Source organism: Stigmatopora argus, chromosome 2, assembly GCF_051989625.1.
Source record: "Stigmatopora argus isolate UIUO_Sarg chromosome 2, RoL_Sarg_1.0, whole genome shotgun sequence".
Classification (NCBI taxonomy): Eukaryota; Metazoa; Chordata; class Actinopteri; order Syngnathiformes; family Syngnathidae; genus Stigmatopora; species Stigmatopora argus.
Genome location: NC_135388.1, coordinates 19,801,562 through 19,822,199, shown reverse-complemented (window position 1 = coordinate 19,822,199; position 20,638 = coordinate 19,801,562). Strand labels below are relative to the sequence as shown.

Genomic DNA, 20,638 nt, shown 5'->3' with positions numbered 1-20,638 from the left:
ATGTGCAGTTTGTTAGCCTCTATCATTTCTGACTGAAATGCTGCATGCTTCTCAATTGTGAAGTGCTTATCGAATTTCCCAAAGCAGAAGGGAATGTTTTTCACATCAAAATTTTGATGCTGAGTGCTGCACCAATTTTGGACCCCAGTCTTCTAAATAGCTCCCTTAAAACAAAGGGTGTCAGACTCGGGTTGGCTCGCGGGCCGCTTTAACGTCAACTTGATTTCACGTGGGCCGAACCATTTTAGATATAATATTTAGATTTTTTTTTAAATAAATGGATTAAAAGAACTGGATTAAAAACCCTGAATATTCCGCTTTTTATAGCTCTAAAACAATGTTTATTTCAGCTTTTTTAAATATATTTTTAGATTTTACAAAATGATTTTTGAACTAAAAACACAAAAAAATGAATAAAAAATTACAATTATTGATTTAAAAGGGGGAAAATCAGGAAATTTAATATACATCTATACTCTTCATTTTAATTTCATCCTAAAACAGAAAGTCGGCACTCATGATTTACTTTCCCGGGCCACACAAAATGATGTGGCGGGCTAGATTTGGCCCCCGGGCCGCCACTTTGACACGTGCTTTAAAAGGTTTTGTCTGTCATCTGTGATATGGCAGGTTCCAACTTTGTTTGTTTGTGGTATTGGGTTTGTGTCTTGTTTTACACTCACTATAACCTTTCAGTAAATGTTTTAAACTTTACATTAGGCTGGGGCCAGGATGCCCCTCCTCATCCGCAGTGCCAGTGGAGATATGACGCCTGTGTCAGACCCTGTTTCAAAACCTGCAGCGACCCATCATCAGAAGCCTGCGTGGCAATTCCACAGTGAGACTTTTTAATTTTCATTTACTCTGACAATCAGAATATTCTTGTTCCTGTAATCTAAGAAGGCAGCATTGTGGAATCGTGATCAGCAGGTCTGATGGATGGCCTTTTTACACAGCACTTGGTTTTATGGGTGTTTGACATGGAGGAACCTCAAAGCACAGCAGTGATCCGGTGCAAAATTGCCCATGTTGGGCAGCAGCCTAGTCAGAAGTAAAATGGAGTGTTTTCCTTCTAATTAATCTATTGCTGTTTGCATGCTGAAATTACTCCCCATGCCCTCTCCTATTGGATGCACCATCTGGAATTGAATATTTTTTCAGTTTGATGGTTCCTTGCGGTGACATTGTCACCACATTGCGACACGGCATTTGGCATCTGTTGATAGCTCTCTTCACATGGCTCAGTGCAGTGTGAAAGGGCCTCATCTGTTAAAAAGCATGTATTTTAGCCTCACTAAACGCTTAAACTTCTCCATAGGTTTGATAGTAAATGCTTGATTGTCTATATATGTATGTGTTATATGTAGCTGGCAGCCTAGGTTTTAGTCTGCCTTTTGCCGAGTCAATTGGCATAACATCCCGCTCAACTGTGACTCTAATCTTTGATGCAAAAGAAAAAGTGTGGCTGTTAGAATTTTTTTCAATAGAATTCATTCATTATGTAATGAGCTTTGCATACCCTCCTTATTCCTTATGGGACAGCGGAAATAGCTCACAACTCTATTAACCCATACGTAGATAATCACACCAAACAGGTTTTCAAGCCACTTTTATCGAGGTTTCTGTAAAATATTACAGTAAATGTTAAATAGACCTACCGCACCCCCTGTCACTCTTGTGAGGATAAGGGAAGATGGAATAATGAATGCTAAACAGATTATATTTAGGCAGCACAGTGAGGGACTGGATAGCACCCCCGCCTTCCAGTTCTGAGATTGAGGGTTCAATGACTGGTAGGTTCTGACCTTCCTGTGTGGAGTTATCATGTTCTCCCTATGGCTGCGTGGTTTATTTTTTATTCGGGTACTCCGTTTTCCTCCAACATCCCCAAAACATGCATGTTAGGCTGGTTGAACACTCTAAATTGTCCCTACCTATGAGTGTGAATGTGTCTTTGTCTCATTGTGCCCTGCCATTGGCTGGCCACCAATTCATGATATCTCCTGCCTACTGCTCTCAGTAGTGTGATAGGCTTCAGCACCCCTGCCACCCTTGTAAAGTTAAGAAAACCATAAAATGAATGAACAAATGAATATATTATAATTCATCTACCGAACCACTTTATCCTCTCGATGGTCCCAATTGTGCTTGAGCCTGTATATACTACTTATATGCTGTATTGCTCTGTGCAGAGTGGAGGGCTGCCTTCCTGTCTGCCCCACACACATGGTCCTGGATGAAGTAACTCGTCGTTGTGTGTACGTGGAAGACTGTGAGTAGAATCTTTAATTATTTTCTAATGATGCATGTATTGTTGTCATACACTATGTTAGGCCTGGGTGATATGACAAAAATTGTTATCATGTTAAATTTTTTTTATCAGTCTATTGATAATTGAATAGCCCGGTGACTGGGTGTTTAGCACGTCGGCCTCAATATAAATAGTGGCTTCAATACCAGGTCAGTTTGCATATTCTGCCTGCGCATGTGTGGGTTTTCTCCGGGTACTCCGATTTCCATCCCCATCCCAAAAACATTCAGAAAAGGCTGGTTGAACACTCTAAATTGCCCAGAAGTATGAATGTGAGCGTGATTGGTTGTCCGTCTCCTTGTGCTGTGCTATTGGCTGGCCACCGATTCAGGGCTTCAGCACCCACCGGGATCCTCGTGAGGGTAAGCAATTCAGTAAGTGAATGAATATCGATAATTATCACAATAACTATCACATCTTTTGTCTATTAAATTTGAAACTTCAAACATCGGTGAATATGTAAATAAATGACTCTCCTCGTAAATGCTATATCTGATAATTAATTAGCTGTTCCTCACCATCTTCTTTGTCTACTGAACGCTGGTCTGAAACTAATGTTCATGTCGAATCAGCGCCCTCATTCTATGTGCTGCAATTGCAGTTTATATTTATTCACCTTTTATCAAAATTTTGTATTATTATTATTGACAAAAATTATTTGACAATAATTATCATTAGCAGTTTATCCCCCAGGTCTACCGTATGTATTGACAATTTGATTCAAGCACTGAAATTAACATGAACTATCAGCCGTAAATCAAAATCTGTGACTACAGAATACAATCATCTGGTCTCTCTATAATATGTTTTTCATGGTTTTTAGGTATTAAAGCACCAGTTATTCTGCCCATAATTCGGCCCAGTGCATTGCCAAGCTCTGAGGCCATGTCTACCACAACAGATGCGTTCCCACTCCAGAAAACGACTGGTCCACCACCCACTTCTCAATCTACTCCTATGACCAACTTCACCACCACTGTTCGTCCCGTGAATATGTCAACATCTTTTTCCACAATACCACCTATTACTGATGCGTCAACTCAACCAACCGTGCCATCACCTACTTTACGATCTGAATATTCCACAACAGCAGTGGCTCTTTCAACATCGAGCCACACTGTAAGGCCTGATGTGGTTAAACCTCAGTCAACTCTGAAAGTGACTGAAAAGAATACAACTACTCCTCTCCACAGCCCCTTTGAATCCAGCACTTTCAGACTGAGCAGTGATCCCTTTGCAATTACTTCTCTCTTCTGGCTAAGTCCCTCCACCAGGCCTATTGAAACCCTCCAGACTCCAAAATCCACTCCCAGAACAGCAGTAACAACCAGCTCTACTGGAAGGTCAACCTCCCCCTCTCTGCGAGCCACAGAGGAAATCACTGGAGCTAGATATTCAGTAGCGATGTTTTTGCAAGGAACCACTCCTCATACGATGTCAACAGTGACACAACAGACCACTAGACCCAGATCTACTGAGACTACATACACAGTATCAAGCAGTACAAAAACTTTGACAGTCGGGAAAACTCCGTTCTACCCAATCTCACCCATATCTCCAAGTTTACCAGTTATAGCCTCTTCAACCACTTCCTTATTTTTTACTAAACCTCACATGAAGACAGGAACAACAGTCAGTTCATCCAAGACCACAGACACAGTCACTTCAATTAAACCCTCTAAAACTAGCATGACAACACACTACTTTAAACCAAAGACAATAACTCTTCCTGTTTCTGGGCTCACCACCAGAAAGGTACTTTTGACCACCTTACCTCCTCCTAAAATACCCACATCAACACCGGTTCAGGTCACTCTGACTACAACTCTCCACAGTCCTACCTCTGTTGCCCCAGACCGGCAACCAACAGCAAAGCTCGCAACCACACCCGAATATACCTTGTCCAAAAAGACTTCTAAGCCACCTTCAAAGCTTACAACCATCATTTCTGGATTTACTTCCACTAAGTCTGCAACCTTAAGATCTCCAGAGGTGGCTGTAGTCAGCACTGTGACCACCACCCCTATTTTATCAGAAAAATCAACTGTAGGATCTGTAAGCCCCAGAGAAACTGTTGTTCCCCCACAATCACCAATCTCCACCACTCAGACATCACAGCCATGGCATTACCCCCATTTCCATACCTCTTCTATCCATTTGTATATTCCCACAACAAAGACAACACCTAAGTATACCTCTCAAACTACTCCACATGTGGTCAGTTTGATTAGAACAGACTTACCTCATGTATCAAGTACAAGTCTCACATCTGCTTCAGCAGTTACCAACACAATCACACCTTCTAAGACTTCATCTCATAGGATGTCTACTACAGAAGTTCCAACCAAGACGCTAACACCAGAGCCCTCTTTTAGACCTGATGTTCCTGATACTTATCTCACAACAAGTACGACAAAACCTACCACTGGCACGATCTCACCAAAACCAGTTTCTGCACAACCAGTGACAATGACACCACATCAATTGACTAGTGTAATTGAGCTTACAGGCGTAACAACTGCGTCAATTCATTCTGTCTCTCTACCTCAAACAACTACTTCTACTTCAACACCAATAAAAGTAACTTCATCAGATAAGGTCACCACACAGCTTGTGTCAACTATAAGAGCTACAAATGATGAAACTACTACAACTGGAATCACAATGGGGACCTCGATCAGGCCAACACAGAGTATTCCAGTGACATCAAGAGTCACATCTGAAAGCAAATCAACGAAGAGGCCAGTAGGCTCTGGAGTCACTTTGGAAACAAAACCCCTGGCCGAGACCGCCCAACCAAGTCTATTAACAATTGACACACCACAACCAGACAAAACCAGTGGATTAGGAATTTCTTCTCCAAGTATATCTACATCAAATGAACCATTGATTTCAGCAAGCACACCAAAAGCTAAAACTGCACCTGCAGCCACATCCTCAGTGACCTCACCTCACGTGCCCGAGTCAACCAAACCAATCTCTCACCTGACAACCACAGAGTCAAAGGCAACACCAAAGACTTCACAATTTGTGGTGCCTTTAGAACCTGATATAGCAGTGCAGACTTCTGAATCGGGTATTCTTACTTCCGGTATAACTTCCTTCCCTGAAACCAGAAAGGTTCCAACGTTGGTGCCAGAAAGGATGAATCATACCAGTCTTGGTTTAACAAGACCTTTTGGACCAGCGGAAAAAACTACGCCTACATCGGATAGCATAACCTCAATGAATGTATCGTTCACAAGGGCATGCACGGTGGGTTAACGTGATGTTAATGATAGTCATGAATGAACATTTTAATGATTTTATAGCATTGTGTTTGATTTAATTGTCTAAAACAACAATAAGAAGTGGAGATCCCGAAATAAAACATAATATTTATACAGTTTTTGGAAAAAAACTACTCAAACTTGCAATGTTCCTCATCTTTGTTTGTGTCAAAATTAGCCTCCATATGTGGAAATTGTTGACGAGTGCAGCAAGTTCATCTGTGTCAACAATCAGCTCATCTTGTTCAATAAATCCCAAAGCTGCCCATTCTCTCAGCCGGTAAACTGTGGTTTGCTCGGCTTTGCCATATTGGTCAATGGCGACAAATGCTGCTCCCAGTGGGACTGTCCATGTAAGATAAACATCAAAATAATTGATTCATAAATAATCCAATACTAAGCAGGCATGTCCTCACTGTACTATAATAGCAAGTATATATTGTGCGCCTGTTTCGTTGTTTCTTTTCTAGGTCGCTGCTCTGTGTTTCCAGACTTGAATGTGATCACATTTGATGGAAACAGTGTTGCCATCTACAAAGCCGCCTCCTTTGTAGTGACTCAGCTAGCCAATGAGACAGTCACTGTTCGGGTTCAGGAGTGTCCTGTTGGATCACAGTCAAGGGTGAGCTCATGTGTAGTCAAAGAACATGTTCCCTATCATCAGTCACATTTTGATATATGAATGTCATTTTTAAAGCTTCCGTGGAATTTCACCAACCTATGTCTGGTCGCCCTCAACATCACTCACAATTCCAACCACATCATCATCGATAGGCTACAAAGGAGGGTAGGATTTTTTTTCTTTACTTAAATATCAGTAACTCATGTGAGGGCAGGAAGGCTCCAGCCTGAAATCAGTTATTTAACATTAGCATATGCAAACTTTTGCCCTCAGCTCTATGTAAACTCTCGGTATGCCAGGCCTCGTTTCAAAAAGTTTGGGTTTGAGATCTACGATACGGGCAACATGTATCTGATCCGAAGCCCAGCTGGTCTCAAGCTCCAGTGGTATCACAGCACTGGAATGATGGTAATCGACAGTGACAGCCCCGGCTCTGGGAAGAACCTACCCACCATTGGCCTCTGTGGTATGAACTCTCCTAAATCAGCACGCACAGTATTTCTAATTGTTTATTAATATAGAATAAGCCATCTCCATTTCACACCTAACTCAAATCTCAAAGGTAAACAAAAATAACCCCATCAAATTGTATTTCTTTTTAATTGAGGACTGTCACCCAAGTCCTAGACCAACACATGATGACCATGTAATTTCAAGTAATCTTTTCATGATATGCCTTTTTGGCGACATCTAAGCATCACAATGTATTGGGTTTATATATGAATTTTGAGAGAGAAATCTGACTAAAAAGCCCTCATCCAGCTACATTTGAATGATTGAATCATTTATAAGACCAAAATTATCTTACACTTCTCATTCCTTGGATAATAAAATAATACTAGTTGTTACTTTGATTTTTCAGTAGAACCTGAAAAAAAAACTCATCTAAAAAATACCATATACATGATCATTTAAACAGGAAAATACAGATTTCTAATTCTGTTTGAACCATACTAAATCCAACCAATTATTCAAAGACTTTCACCAGTTATTGTTTTGTCTGCCATTTATCATAGCTATTAGTCAACAAAATACCACTTAGTGTGTAGACATAGTATTCATATAAAATAAAGGTGTCTCTGCATTGGCATCGAGAACCCATTTACTCTTACCCTTTAGGTTTCTGTGATGGAGACCCAACAAATGACCTGACTTTGGCCAATGGTACCACTGTGGGAAGGAGTGAGGCGGCATTACTCTTCATCGACAGCTGGCAAGTTCCCAATACCACCAGCTATGTCAGTCACAATCGGCGGAGAGACTACAACTGCTCAACCACTGACTGCTCTAGTTGCTTGGTTATGCTACAAAAACCAGCCTTTTTTCCATGCCATGCCTTTGTAAGTTTTTAAGTCCACCAAGTCATTCCTTCTGAACTGTTGGATGTTTTACCACATTAAGAAATCACCTGAGAACCAATTGGCAAAAATGTGTAAAAGGATGCTTTTATTTTACCAAGGTCTCGCCAAGCACTTTCTGTGAGGTTTGGGTCCAAGATGTGGAGTATGTGAACAACCAGTGTGTGGCACTGGCTGCCTATGTAGCCACTTGCCATAAATTCAACATCTGCATTGAATGGAGGAGACCAAATTACTGTCGTAAGATTGACTCCCCGTGGGATGATTTATTTTTGTTACTGTCAATTTTTTGATATAATTAATTACCCATTTGCCTTTCCTTCTGCTTATAAACAAGAAGTATTTGAAAACTATAGATATAAATGTTTCTACCCTGCGTAAATTCGATTTTTGCATAAACAAAATAATTAGTACTCAGAGCTTTCATTTTTTTTTTCTAGAAGGACTTTTCAGTACATTGACCTTTGTAACAATTCTTACCTCTCATCTTGTAGCCTTCATTTGTCCTGAAACGATGCGTTACCAAGCATGTCTGCCAGCATGCACGTCTCAGTCATGTCCTAATCAGGATTTTGACTCAGACCCAGACCAGTGCTCAGGCCTAACCGAGGGTTGTGCATGCCCGGAAGGAATGCTACTTCATCGGCCATACACTTCCCTTTGCATTCCTCCCAACAAGTGTGGTAGGAGCTACTTACTATAAATTGCTCTGTATGACAGAACGTGAGCTGATTAATTGAGGTGTTTGTGTAGCCTGCACTGACAGTTTTGGAAATCCACGTGCACATGGTGAGGTATGGAAGGCTTCAAAGGACTCCTGCTGTATGTACCGTTGTGACAAGGACACAGTTATCCCTGTGGAGTACAACTGTTCCACTGCGGTGACGCCTTTGTGCCAGCGAATTGGCGAGGTGGTCGTCAGCCTTGCAGATGACAACAGCTGCTGCTCACTCAAAATATGTGGTAAATCCGGGGAGAATCTTTGGGTGTCCACCACATTATAGTGTGGAGATCATCTAGTTTCCTATGTGATCAATCATCGAGTACAGAGAGTAAAAAGATGAAATTATATAATTGTACTTTTCAGTGTGCAACCAGACTCAGTGTGACCACCTGCCTCCTGACTGTAAATATGGTGAGAAGTTGGTGTCATACTACCGAAACGACTCGTGCTGTCCAAAATATGTTTGCGGTAAGTACGCTAGGCTCCCCAGATAAAATTTATATTGAAATTAAGATCTTCTTGATTTTTATCAATTTAATATTTTTTGGAGTGGCCATCATAGCCTAAAGCACTTTCTGCTGATTTGGCACTTCTTTCCTTATTCAGAATGCTGCCATAATTGGAGTCAGTAAAAATTTGACCTATGGTCTCATGCTAGAGTTCATGTACAGTAATTCTATGCTTTAAAATTATTTTTTAAAAACACTCACAAAGCTGTTTTGAAATTGGGAGCAAATTTAAAAATAGCAGTCTATTTTTAAATTGTTGTTGCCATTTGGTCTGTATATCCTCTATCCATCCCTCCATTCTTTTCCATTTTGGGTACATCAGCTTCAGTAAGACAGATGGCGTACCACATCCAAAGAGACAGTTTTTGTTGTTGTTGTTGCTGGGAATCAAATCGCAAAGAGTGTAATGCTCTCTCTGCCCATGTCAATGTATATTTTACGCTCATAAAGTGTCATCTAAGGTGTGCAAGGTCTGGTCTCTCAGCTACGACCAATTTGCAATTTGAAACTCTGCCTGGGCATAAAGCCCCAGAGAACACTGAACGGACTGCTGAAGAAAACAGTCAGTCAGATATTCGTAAATGAAGCAAAAGTTGAATTAGCGGAACTGAATTAAACGTAACTGTTTTGCATCCAACCAGGGTAATAAATAAAGGTCTTAGGTCTTTACCGAAACTATAAATGCATTTTCCATGGATTACAGAGTGTGATCCCGCAAATTGTGAGGCAGAGATTCCCACCTGTAGAAATGACCAGTCTTTAATTTCAACTCGAATTCAAGATAGCTGCTGCCTGACTCATGTCTGCAGTAAGTTTGAAACTTTTTAAGCAAATACATTTTAGAAAAGAGTGCATCATCATGACAATTTTCTACTGTAATAATATGTGTCATACAGTGTGATTAAGTGAGTGTGTGTTTCCTGTAGTGTGTTCTTCTTGTGGGAACACACCTCCACTATGTCAGGATGGTGAGATTCTGACAGTCAACCAGAACAGCACTGACCACTGCTGCCCCTCCTACCATTGTGGTCAGTACATGCAAGCATTTATACAGATCATAGCAAAACCTTACTTTCAGCTTTTATTCCTCAGTTCACCGCCAAAAGTATTAGACATATTGAACATTCGCACAAGTATATGCTGTAAGGAAAGTTTTATTAATTTGTAGTGTTTGATATGACTATTTGTATATTTTCATGTCAAGTCAGGTGGAATTATTCATATTGCCCCTCAAACACAAATTACACAGTGTAAGTGCATCCCTTAAATCCACTGAGGTCACAGAAAAGTATTCTGTGAAACATGGGGGAAGTACAAGATATCTTGAATTTTTGCAGGTTGCAACAAACTCAATTTATCAAGTTATTCGAGACAGAAAGGTGTTCCTCAATTTTACAAAAGCTTGCTTTTAGTCGTAAGTCATTGGTCTTGAAACCGAAATTGCACTTCTCAAAACAGCCACATTTGAACAAAAGCTAAAAATTGCTCTATTCTAAATTTTACTTGTTTCAGTCCAAATCCTATTGAACATATTTAGATGGAGGTGAAACATCTTCAAGCCTTAGACAACTGCAACTCTATTCTTATGAAAAAATGTACAAAATACAACGTGGGCATTGGAGAAAGGTCTGCTTCATAAATTAATTCTATTAATTCTGTTCAACAAAATTTCAAAAGCACTGTGTGATTTTGTTTTTCCTTCCTTCATTGTCAGCCCACTTACCACAGGTAAATTAGAATTTATGTCTATTAGTCTCGGAGTTAAATTAGCTTAATTTATTATGTAGTATTTCGTTTTTTTGTATCTATTTTTTTCTTTAATTACCAGTGTGTACAAAATGAATGCGTGTGTGTGCGTGTGTGCGTGTGTGTGTGTTTTAGTATGTGATCCTTCCAGGTGTTCTCAACTACTAAGCTGTCCTTATGGGATGTCAATAGTGTCAGTGTCCAGCACAGATCATTGCTGTGCCAAGCACACATGCGGTACAACATGAAATATATATATAATATGCAATTATTAATCAGCTGTAGCGTTTTTAAAAACCTCTGGCTTAATTAATGTTTTCAGTGTGTTCCTGTGACAAGATTACACCTCCGAAATGTGAACTGGTATGTTGTAATTCTTGCATTTCTGCCTTTTTGGTTGCACTCATCTATTTTAAGAACCAGGTTACATTTATGAATTTAATCATTGCTTACGTAGTACCGTCATATACAAAACACAACACAAACATATTATGTCAGTAGTGACTGTCTCACGTTTTGGAATTGGGTAGACTGGTTTGTGCCAAAATTGGCGGACTGGTGCAGGGAGGATTTGTCTATGAAGTCATGTCTGGTGCAAGAACAGTTTTACTCCTCAAGAGGGGATCTACGTTTCAGAGCAAGGTAGACAGCTGATATTGTGCACGAGGCACAGGCAGACAGATAGGTATCTCAGACTTCTTGTTATGTGGACTTTAATGTGTTTCACTCATGAGTACATGAACTGCGTATGTCAAAATCAATTTGCCCGATTCTTTTAGTCGTCTTTGTTACATTTATAAAATCCTACCCCTGGCCATGACAAAGATGAGTTGAGAACGGAGGGTGCAAATACAACTGCACAAATAAAACAATACAACAATTACTACTACTGTAAAAAAAAAAAAAAAAAAAAAAAAAAACTCACATATATCAACACAAAAGTTGGAATTAAAAAATGATGGGACATGATGCTGTGGAACAAAACATGTTTGTCCATCACATCAAATCAAAAATCTATTTAGATTGACTATACTATGTTGTTAAGTTGGCATCCCGGTGGTGCTAGTGGTTAGCGCGTCGGCCTCCCACCTCTGGGGTCCTGGGTTCAAATCCATGTCATGTTCCTCTGTGTGGGGTTTGCATGTTCTCCCCTGGCCTGCGTGGGTTTCCTCCGGGTACTCCGGTTTCCTCCCACATTCCAAAAACATGCATAAGCTGATTGAACACTGCTAATCACACATCCGCCGGGCCGCCCTACGTTGTTAACTTATTTATGATTATTTATTATTTAACGTGCCTGTGGATGAGTGGTTAGTGTGTCGGCCTCACAGTTCGGGGGTCCAGGTTTCGATCCCACGTTGGACCTCATATGTGGAGTTTGCATGTTCTCCCTGAGCTTGTGTGGGTTTTCTCTGGGTAATCTGTTTTCTTGTTTTCCAAAATCATGCATGGTAGGATGGTTGAACACTCTAAATTGCCCCTAGGTATGAGTGCGAGCATGGATGGTTGTCTGTCTCATTGTGCCTTGCAATTGGCTGGCCTCATGCCCGAAATCAGCTGGGATAGGCTCCAGCACCCCCACGACTCTGGTGAGTCTAAGCGGTTCAGAAAATCAATGAATGTATGAATATTATTTTACGTAAATAGCTGTCTGTGGTTCTTTTAATTTCACTTTTTATATGTTTTCTGCAGGGAGAGGTTCCTCAATTGGAGGAGACCTTCCTCTCTGACCCACAAAACAAATGTGACTGCAAAAGATACAAGTGTGGTAAGTGTTACAACATCAGAATGATTCACATAGCCTAGAAATACTTCACAGTATACATCACGTTATGAAGAAAAAAGAGTGATGGACCTCTGCAACTTGACAGTTGTGTCACTGTGCTGCTGGATTAAATCTATCCGAGACCAACCAAGTGGCCATTTCACTACATCCTCACTCACAGTTAACATTAAAAAATTGAAAAGTTTCAATCTTACAATAAAATGGATTTGTGATTGACCATGACCTTATATTCCAATTTATAATGATGTGTCTTCTTTCTCTGTAAACTCTGCAAATTTCAGGTTTAATACTCCAATCTCGGTGCCCTCTAGAAATGCTTCAAATCATCCTCAATTTCAATAACATCACCTGTTTTGGTTAACTTACTCTCAGTAATTAAAATCATAAAAATATGCAATATTAGAGGTAGTGAGCAGCAGTCATTTACCAATATTCACAATTCAGTCAATAAAAAGTGCATGGATATCAACTGATCCCTGCACACATCTGTATCCCTGCATCCCCATTACATCATGCTACCATTGAGTCAGAGCTATAGGCCCCTCCCACATAGCCATTTCTACCTTCCTCCCTTCATCAGACCACTTGCTAAATAGTTGATGGCTGCACCAGATTATAGCTATGATTGTCTTATGTTGCTATTGTTTTTAGTTTTCATTTATTTATTTATGTATTGTCTGTCGTGTGAATTGTCATGTTTTATGTTACTGTGCCTCCGTCTCTGCGAATGAAGTTCCTAACACATGAATTAATTGAATTGAAAATCAGTGTAGCAAGTTAGTTAATATTTCTTTCCATGAGGGGATTTGGTATCAAACTGGGCAATAGTTTGGCCAATTCATTTTCTATCTTACACTTTAATTTCAACCCTGCATCACTGACTCCTTCTATGTGCAGTGAGAGAAGCGGTTTGCGTGTACCAGGGAGAACGACAGGGGGTGTTGCGCCCCGGTCAGACCCTGGTGGAACATCGCGAGGATGGCTTGTGCTACAGCAGACACTGCAGCAAAGTCCAGGACATGTTCAGTGGTTTTCATATACTACGGACCAGCAGCACCAACTGCTCTGCACTTTGTCAACGCGTAAAACATCTTACTCACTAATCTACTTGAACTCTTAAATCAGTCTCAAAGTTAAAAAAATTGTCACTTGAAAAATGATTAAATTAAAATGTATATCTTTCTTCATATATTACATTACTGTTTGTGACATAGAAATGTCCTTGCCATTGTCCTTCAAATTGATGCCTGTGTTTCTGTTGAAGAATCAAATCTACATTCCTGGAAAAGACCAGTCAACATGCTGTGGAGTTTGTAAGAATATATCCTGCCTTTACACTCATGAAAATGGGTCAACAATTCTTTACAAGGTTTGCATTTAGAGTCTGTACAGTCATTCAATTTATTCTTTGAAATCATAGATGATATGATTCTGCTTTCAGCCAGGGAAATCTTGGGTGTTCAATTGCCTGAAGTTTGAATGTGTAGACACTGTGTCCGGCCCGACAATGGTCTCTTATCCCTTCAGCTGTCCCCCCTTCAACGAAACGGAGTGTATGAAGGTTAGCATTATTCAATTCAAAAACAGAGTTTGCTTGTGTCCATTTTAGAATAGAATAAAAAAAAGTTGTTACCATTGTTATCGCCATTGCCATTAATATTATTATTACCTCCACCAGTCAGTATAACCTATGCAAGGAGGGGCTTATGAATTATCTTTTGTATGTCTGTGTATTTGTGTTCAAGATAACAAACGAAAATATTATACTATATTTTTATGTTTGTGATATGAAGCAGAAGGGTGGATTAAATTTTAAATTAATTTGGTTCAACAATCCAAGAGGTCAGAAAATGGTAACAATTAGCCTGTCAGACTCAAATGTGCAATGTCTGTACTATGATGAAAAGAGGAATGTTCATACATGTGGACGCCAGGTAATAGGAGGTTAAAGTGAATGACCACTCTTCCGCATATGTCTTGATTTTGGCGGAGTGCTTCTTTAGTCATTATTTGATTGGCTAACGATCGGTTTACTAAATAATGAACAGTTGGCACGTTTGACTGAGGCAAATGATCTACAGTGTATTTGTTGTGGTGATTTATTGCTTTTGGATATTTTTTGCACACAGATTGGAGGAACTATAATAAGTTACATGGACGGATGTTGCAGGACATGTGAGTATGTGATGTCAGAAGAGAACAGCAATATTAGTTAGTGTAGTGTAGTGCTCTAGGCTGCAGCTGACACTCGCCAGTCACCGAAGCATGCCCCCAAACACATTATTTTGTTGTGCAGTCTTAAAATACCTGCCTCACAATCAAAATAATTTCTTGTTCTTCCATGATGACTATGTATTAACTTTAGCTAGCTTCTTTCAGTGTACTTTTCATTTAAATGAGCACTGTGCTGTTTTTAAAGTAGCGATTACTGAACCTACAGTACCTAAAAATATTGTGAGTCACTCAGTGGTTTACGTATGTGCTGCAGTTTACCATCCTGTACAAATCCCACCAGGTACTGGATTGTCTCTCATCCCTTTCCCTGTTAGCTCCCTGACTCCCACAGTAAACACAAACTGTGAAAGAGGTATCAAAAACCATTAAGATTACCAGTGCTATTGTTGATATTCAACAATGTACACCCTACCTTCATGATGTTACTGATATAACACACTAAAAATTCAATTGCTACCCCCTGACCGTAAGCAGGACAGTCCTCTCAAATTTTACTGGTAGAAACTGCATTCTACACAATCGCAACAAAAATATTTGTGTATACACTGAACTCCAGTCCATAGCAGGGATTATTTGTTCTATACGTGATCAATAAAAATACTACAGTATTGATAGATTATTAACACTTAAAAGCACGTTTGGTGATTACCGTATTTTCTCGCATATTAGGCGCCCCGCGTATAAGCCACACCCTTAAAATTGCATTAAAAACGTTGAATTTACCATTTCTCGTGTATAGAGTGGTAATGCATCTCTAATTTTGGACTCTAGATCATGAACAATCTATATGAATAATCCCGGATTGAGCAGGGGCTTCAACAATGAACTACCACATAGGAATGGTTCATTCCACAGTATTTCTCTTGAAACTATCAAAACAAAAATAAGCAATTTCTTTAGAGGCCAAACAACAGGTTCACAATTGAGAGGACTGCAACATCTACAGCACATATGGGTGCCCTGCCTTCCTACAGAACTGTCCACAAAACTACACTCGCCCCACATTTAGCACTGTCTGGGCAGTGCATTGTTGATTGCCAACAATGTGCTGTTGGTAGAGGTCTCGTAGTTAGTCCTAGATGTCTGCATGCCTCCATAGACGATAGTGATGGTCTTTTGTAGTTGTGGGCAGTTTTTCATGTGGCTGCTGAAGGTTTGCATCCTTTTGCATGGTTTCACCACAATATATTATATGTTGGGAGATAAAAGCCGTTAAGAATTCTGATGACCAGTTCCAACATAAATCTATCAAGCGAGCTGCTTATTTGATTTGAAATATGCCAACATATAAGCAAAGAAACATCAACACTTTATAAAAAAAAATCTACCATTTAGGCTCGCAAAAATTTGACAGTTACCAAAACCATTGCAGGAAACAAGCTGATTACATTGCAAAAAGAGTTAAAAATAATAATGAAAAAATCGAACTTCAAATAATTTTGGACCTTGGTTTCCACATTTTAATTGTTCCATTTTGTGCAAGAATTTTCATTCAATGCATCCCTGATTAAATTCTTGTATGACTTGTATATAAACAGGAGGTGATAGAGTACCGTATATTTTGGACTATATGTTGATTTAGGCAAAAATGCACAATTAAAGGGGAAAAAACAACTGGATTATATGTCCCATTTTGGGGGAAATTTTATTTGATAAAATATAAAACAAATAACGGACATGTCATCTTCGTTTAATATAAGATAAGAAATATAGTATAATAAAAAAAAACGGCTCAATAAATTTGTTTACAAAAAGTTTTTAATAATTACAATTTTTGGGTAAGCCCCTCTCAGTTGTTCTTATAAATCCAGGCGATTCTACGGGTTTGCCATGACGATCCCTCATGGGATAAGCCAAAAAGTCCACCCACTACCAATGTTGAAATTATCTACACAGGCCTACAGCCCCATTAGTGTTCATGTAAAAATAATGTGAAATTATTCACTAATGTGTAATTTTTTTAACACAAGCCGCACAACTATAATAAAATATAAATACATAAAAATAACAACAAAAAACTGCGGCTTTTAGTCCAGAAAATACGGTACAAACAAAAAACAAAAAACAACCAAGCCGTCATTTAATGCTACTAAGGTATTGACATTTTACAGGAATATGTCATTGCAAAACTCCTTTCCAAGTGATGTCTGTCCCCTCGTGGGAGCCTAAATCCAACTGACTCCCACGTAACCTGAACCCTGACTGTGTCCAACTCTGAAAACAAAGGAGTTCACAGAGTTGATTCTGCCTGATGACTGCGTAGTAACAGTATATTTATAGCTGATCCTTCAAGGTTGAATTGTCAGTTGTATTTAAAAAAATAAAAAAATAAACTGTAGTTATTCTTGTGGGGTATTTTAAAATAGCATAATCATATTAGTGATCATGTACAAAAAGATCTCATCTCATTTTCTGAACCGCTTTATCCTCATTAGGGTTGCAGGGGGTGCTGGAGCCTATCCCAGCTGACTCCAGGCCAGAGGCGGGGGACACCCTGAATCATTGGCCAGCCAATTGCAGAACACCAGTAGACGGACAACCATGCACACTCACCCCCATACCTAGGGGCAATTGAGAGTGTCCAATCAGCCTACCATGCATGTTTTTTGGAATGTGAGAGGAAACCGGAGTACCCGGAGGAAACCCACACAGGCCTGGGGAGAACATGCAAACTCCACACAGGTGGACCGACTTGGATTTTAACCCAGGACATGAGAGGCCGACACACTAACCACTCGCCCCACCGGGCTGCCATATGGCCAAAAACATCTCTTGGGTTTTCATAACATCAATATTAATCCAACTTTTTAAGGGGTTGTTCAGATACGTCACAGCAAATGCTTGATTTTTTTATTCACCACTGAGCATTTGAAATTGTTCATGTTTAAGTACAGACAACACTGCAGCTTCTTAATAGATGGCCTCGTTTGACGTGTCAGTAGGTTCAAGCACATTCAGTACATTCACAACTCGGATAAATGTGGCTCTGGCATCATCACTGAAGCGCTTTTAAACACTGACAGCGGCTGCAACAAAGCATTCGGTGCTTTCTTTCATCCTTATCAAAATTTGCAAACTCAGTTAAATGAAAAAAAAAACATCTAATTTAATGCACTTGTTTTGTCTGTGTTAAGTGTCATTGTTGTTTGCGGTAAAGATTCATTTAAATGATCAGAATTGACATCCTCAAGGTTGTGAGGGTCAAACAATACCAAGGCAACTCTATCTTATTCGCTTGTAATTTTTATTTTATTTTATTTTCACATCACCAGTTTAGGCAACGCTCACTCAGTTGTTTATTTGCGTAAAAAAAGGATATCATCCCAAACCATAGTCGTTTCTTATAGAAACGTTATGACTTTAGGAAACACTAAAAGAAATTCAGAAAGCGAATGCAGATAATCAAGTTACTTTTTCAGACCAATAAGGGCACAAAAACTGTCAAATTACTTAACTCTGAGGAGGGAAAATACATCATTGAGTAAAATTGAATTCCAAAACCTAACACTTCCATCAAATTTGATCAGCTCATTCGGTTAAAAAGGAGTGATCACACTTTGGTGAGCTATTTCACCTATGAGACTGACCTGAATCAAGGCTCCAACATAAGAAATATCATTTGAAACAATGTATTCAAGAAGGTAAATATGACACTGTAAAACAAAAATGGTTGGTTGTTCACAGTGAACTGTTAATAAACCTGAACCAAGCCCAAACAACAGGTGAACTCAATGAGCAAATACAAGGACAAAATCCAAATTGACAAAAACCTTTCAGACTACAAGTTGCAACAGCCAAGTAATGTACAATTAAGAGGAAAAAAAGTACTATATACAAGTCACAATTTAGGGAGGGCAGTTTATATTTAATCAGGAACTACGAACAAACATATTTAAAGTAAATATAATTAAATTGAGAACAATCGGCTAAATAGGCATCTGCTAATGTAAAATGTACAGTTATTTTTTTGACAACTATAGCATAAAAAAGGCTTTTGGTGCTCAGAGAGGGGAAAAAAAAACACAAGTCACACTTGTGTATTAGTCGCCGGCCAAACTATAAAAGAAATTTTGACTTATAGTCCGGAAAATATGGTATATATTGGAATTCCTTAAATCCAGGATCTTGTGCATGATTCAAACTTCAGTGGTCTTCTTTCCCCTCATCTATTTTTAATTTTTTTATTATATTGATTTTTTTTTTTAATCCCACAGCCTTTTTCCTCTGAGTTTGCTCTCTCCCAGGAGAGGATTTGAGGTATAATTTCCTACCATTTGGTTTGGTTTGCCTTGCCTTTTTGTGAACAGGCAAAGAAGACGGGAAGTCGTGTCAGAAGGTGACAGTACGGATGACTATCAGGAAGAATGACTGTCGCAGTAACAGACCGGTATGTTTCAGCTGTATTCAAATAAGAAGTTTTTGAAGTCAGAATCGAACATGTAGTACATCTGTATTGTAAAATATTTATTATGAGGACATGTTTTCTGGTAAGCCGCATCATGGTGTAGGGTTCACCCATTGACTTGGATGCGGTAAGGCGCGGGCTCGATTTCCGCTGGTTGCGGTATGATTGTGAATGCGAAAGGTTGTCTATCTTTTATGTCTGATTGGTGATCAGTTTGGGATGAGCTCTGGCAACCCCTGCAACCCTTACAGGGATGTGCAGTATGAAAGATGAATCTGATCTCTCATCTCATTTTCTGAACTGCTTTATCCTCATTAGGGTCGCGGGGGGTGCTGGAGACTATTCCAGCTGACTTCAGGCCAGAGGCGGGGGACACCCTGAATTGGTGGCCAGCCAATCGCAGGGCGTAAGGAAACAAACAACCATTCACGTTCACACTCACACCTAGGGGCAATTTAGAGTGTCCGATCAGACTACCATGCATGTCTTTGGAATGTGGGGTGGACCAGAGTACCCGGGGAAAACCCACACAGGCCCGGGGAGAAGGAAGATGAATGAATTAATAAATTTCTTTTGGTCAAGTTCAACTTTTTTTTTTTCTGTGTCATCGATACCGTCGTTGGTGGTTGCTTCTGTTTTTCAGGTGAACATAGTGTCATGTGATGGGAAGTGTCCATCTGCAAGCATCTACAATTACAACATCAACACGTACGCGCGTTTCTGCAAGTGTTGTCGGGAAGTAGGACTGCAGCGGCGCTCTGTACAGCTCTACTGCAGTGGCAACTCCACGTGGGTCACCTACAGTATTCAAGAACCCACCGATTGCTCCTGCCAGTGGTCCTAGAGTGCCTATTGCAATCCAATCAAAGGTTAAGATTAAGAGGAGAGTGAAAAATGAAAGTTAGAAATTCACATGATGGCTCCAAATATACCAAAAAAATGTTGCTTCTCTGGCAGGGAAGTTATGCGTTTCGAAGCACCGGGCTGGCAGCTGTAAACACATCACGCATTGTGACCTTTGAACTTTGACCTCTCGGGGCTGGAAAGACAGATGTACTACTTTGCAGGAAAAAATCGTCACATAAAAAGAAAATCGAAAGAGTACAAATACAAAATATATATATAAATTCTGCCTCTAAAATTCAATACTCTCATATCTAAATTGTCAATCTCCATGATAGCTTTGGCACAAGTATTACTCCGTCCTTTCTGATACGAGCCACACAAGCAGAAATCGAACCCAGGCCACCACAACAGCAGATGGAAACTCTGACTACTGAGGGACCACCGGACTTGCCTCTGTAATTCAATAATTTTCAATAATCCATGTGAAAATCATATGTGAGGTGTATAGTAAAGGCATTTCTACAAACACCAGTAAAGAGAAAACGTCAAAGGAAACAATAATAAGTTTTGTTTGCAATTTGATTTGATGGAGGTTGTTAAGAGTGCTGCCCTGCTGTGTTTACAATTATTTAAAACATGTGTTTAATGTAGCTGTAGAAGTACCTGGTTTGAATTTATGCTTTCTAAAACATTTCTGAAAAATGCCTTGTCCTCCTTTTTTTTTAAATTTAACGTCTATATTTTTGTAAATAGTGTTCAATTGTTTTAGACACCAGGTTCCTTAAACTCTCTCTCACACACATACTATATATTTGTAATAAATACAT

The 20,638-nt window shown here is 39.5% G+C and overlaps 1 protein-coding gene across 1 annotated transcript in view; it reads left to right on the top strand.

Annotated features, from left to right (window-relative positions):
* The window catches only part of otog (otogelin), a 54,136-nt gene extending 34,054 nt beyond the window's left edge, over positions 1-20,082 (top strand). Inside the window, exons 33-56 of the mRNA XM_077586476.1 lie at positions 721-838; positions 2,193-2,272; positions 5,208-5,566; positions 5,759-5,933; positions 6,051-6,202; positions 6,278-6,367; positions 6,476-6,668; positions 7,322-7,542; positions 7,662-7,800; positions 8,055-8,243; positions 8,314-8,523; positions 8,648-8,752; positions 9,497-9,601; positions 9,720-9,821; positions 10,675-10,776; positions 10,862-10,902; positions 12,232-12,307; positions 13,223-13,407; positions 13,590-13,694; positions 13,767-13,886; positions 14,455-14,500; positions 14,841-14,912; positions 18,868-18,947; positions 19,609-20,082. Of these exons, the coding sequence (XP_077442602.1) occupies positions 721-838; positions 2,193-2,272; positions 5,208-5,566; positions 5,759-5,933; positions 6,051-6,202; positions 6,278-6,367; positions 6,476-6,668; positions 7,322-7,542; positions 7,662-7,800; positions 8,055-8,243; positions 8,314-8,523; positions 8,648-8,752; positions 9,497-9,601; positions 9,720-9,821; positions 10,675-10,776; positions 10,862-10,902; positions 12,232-12,307; positions 13,223-13,407; positions 13,590-13,694; positions 13,767-13,886; positions 14,455-14,500; positions 14,841-14,912; positions 18,868-18,947; positions 19,609-19,809 (3,266 nt within the window). The 3' untranslated portion in view covers positions 19,810-20,082. The remainder of the gene's footprint in view (positions 1-720; positions 839-2,192; positions 2,273-5,207; positions 5,567-5,758; positions 5,934-6,050; positions 6,203-6,277; positions 6,368-6,475; positions 6,669-7,321; positions 7,543-7,661; positions 7,801-8,054; positions 8,244-8,313; positions 8,524-8,647; positions 8,753-9,496; positions 9,602-9,719; positions 9,822-10,674; positions 10,777-10,861; positions 10,903-12,231; positions 12,308-13,222; positions 13,408-13,589; positions 13,695-13,766; positions 13,887-14,454; positions 14,501-14,840; positions 14,913-18,867; positions 18,948-19,608) is intronic.
* Positions 20,083-20,638: the final 556 nt, after the last annotated feature.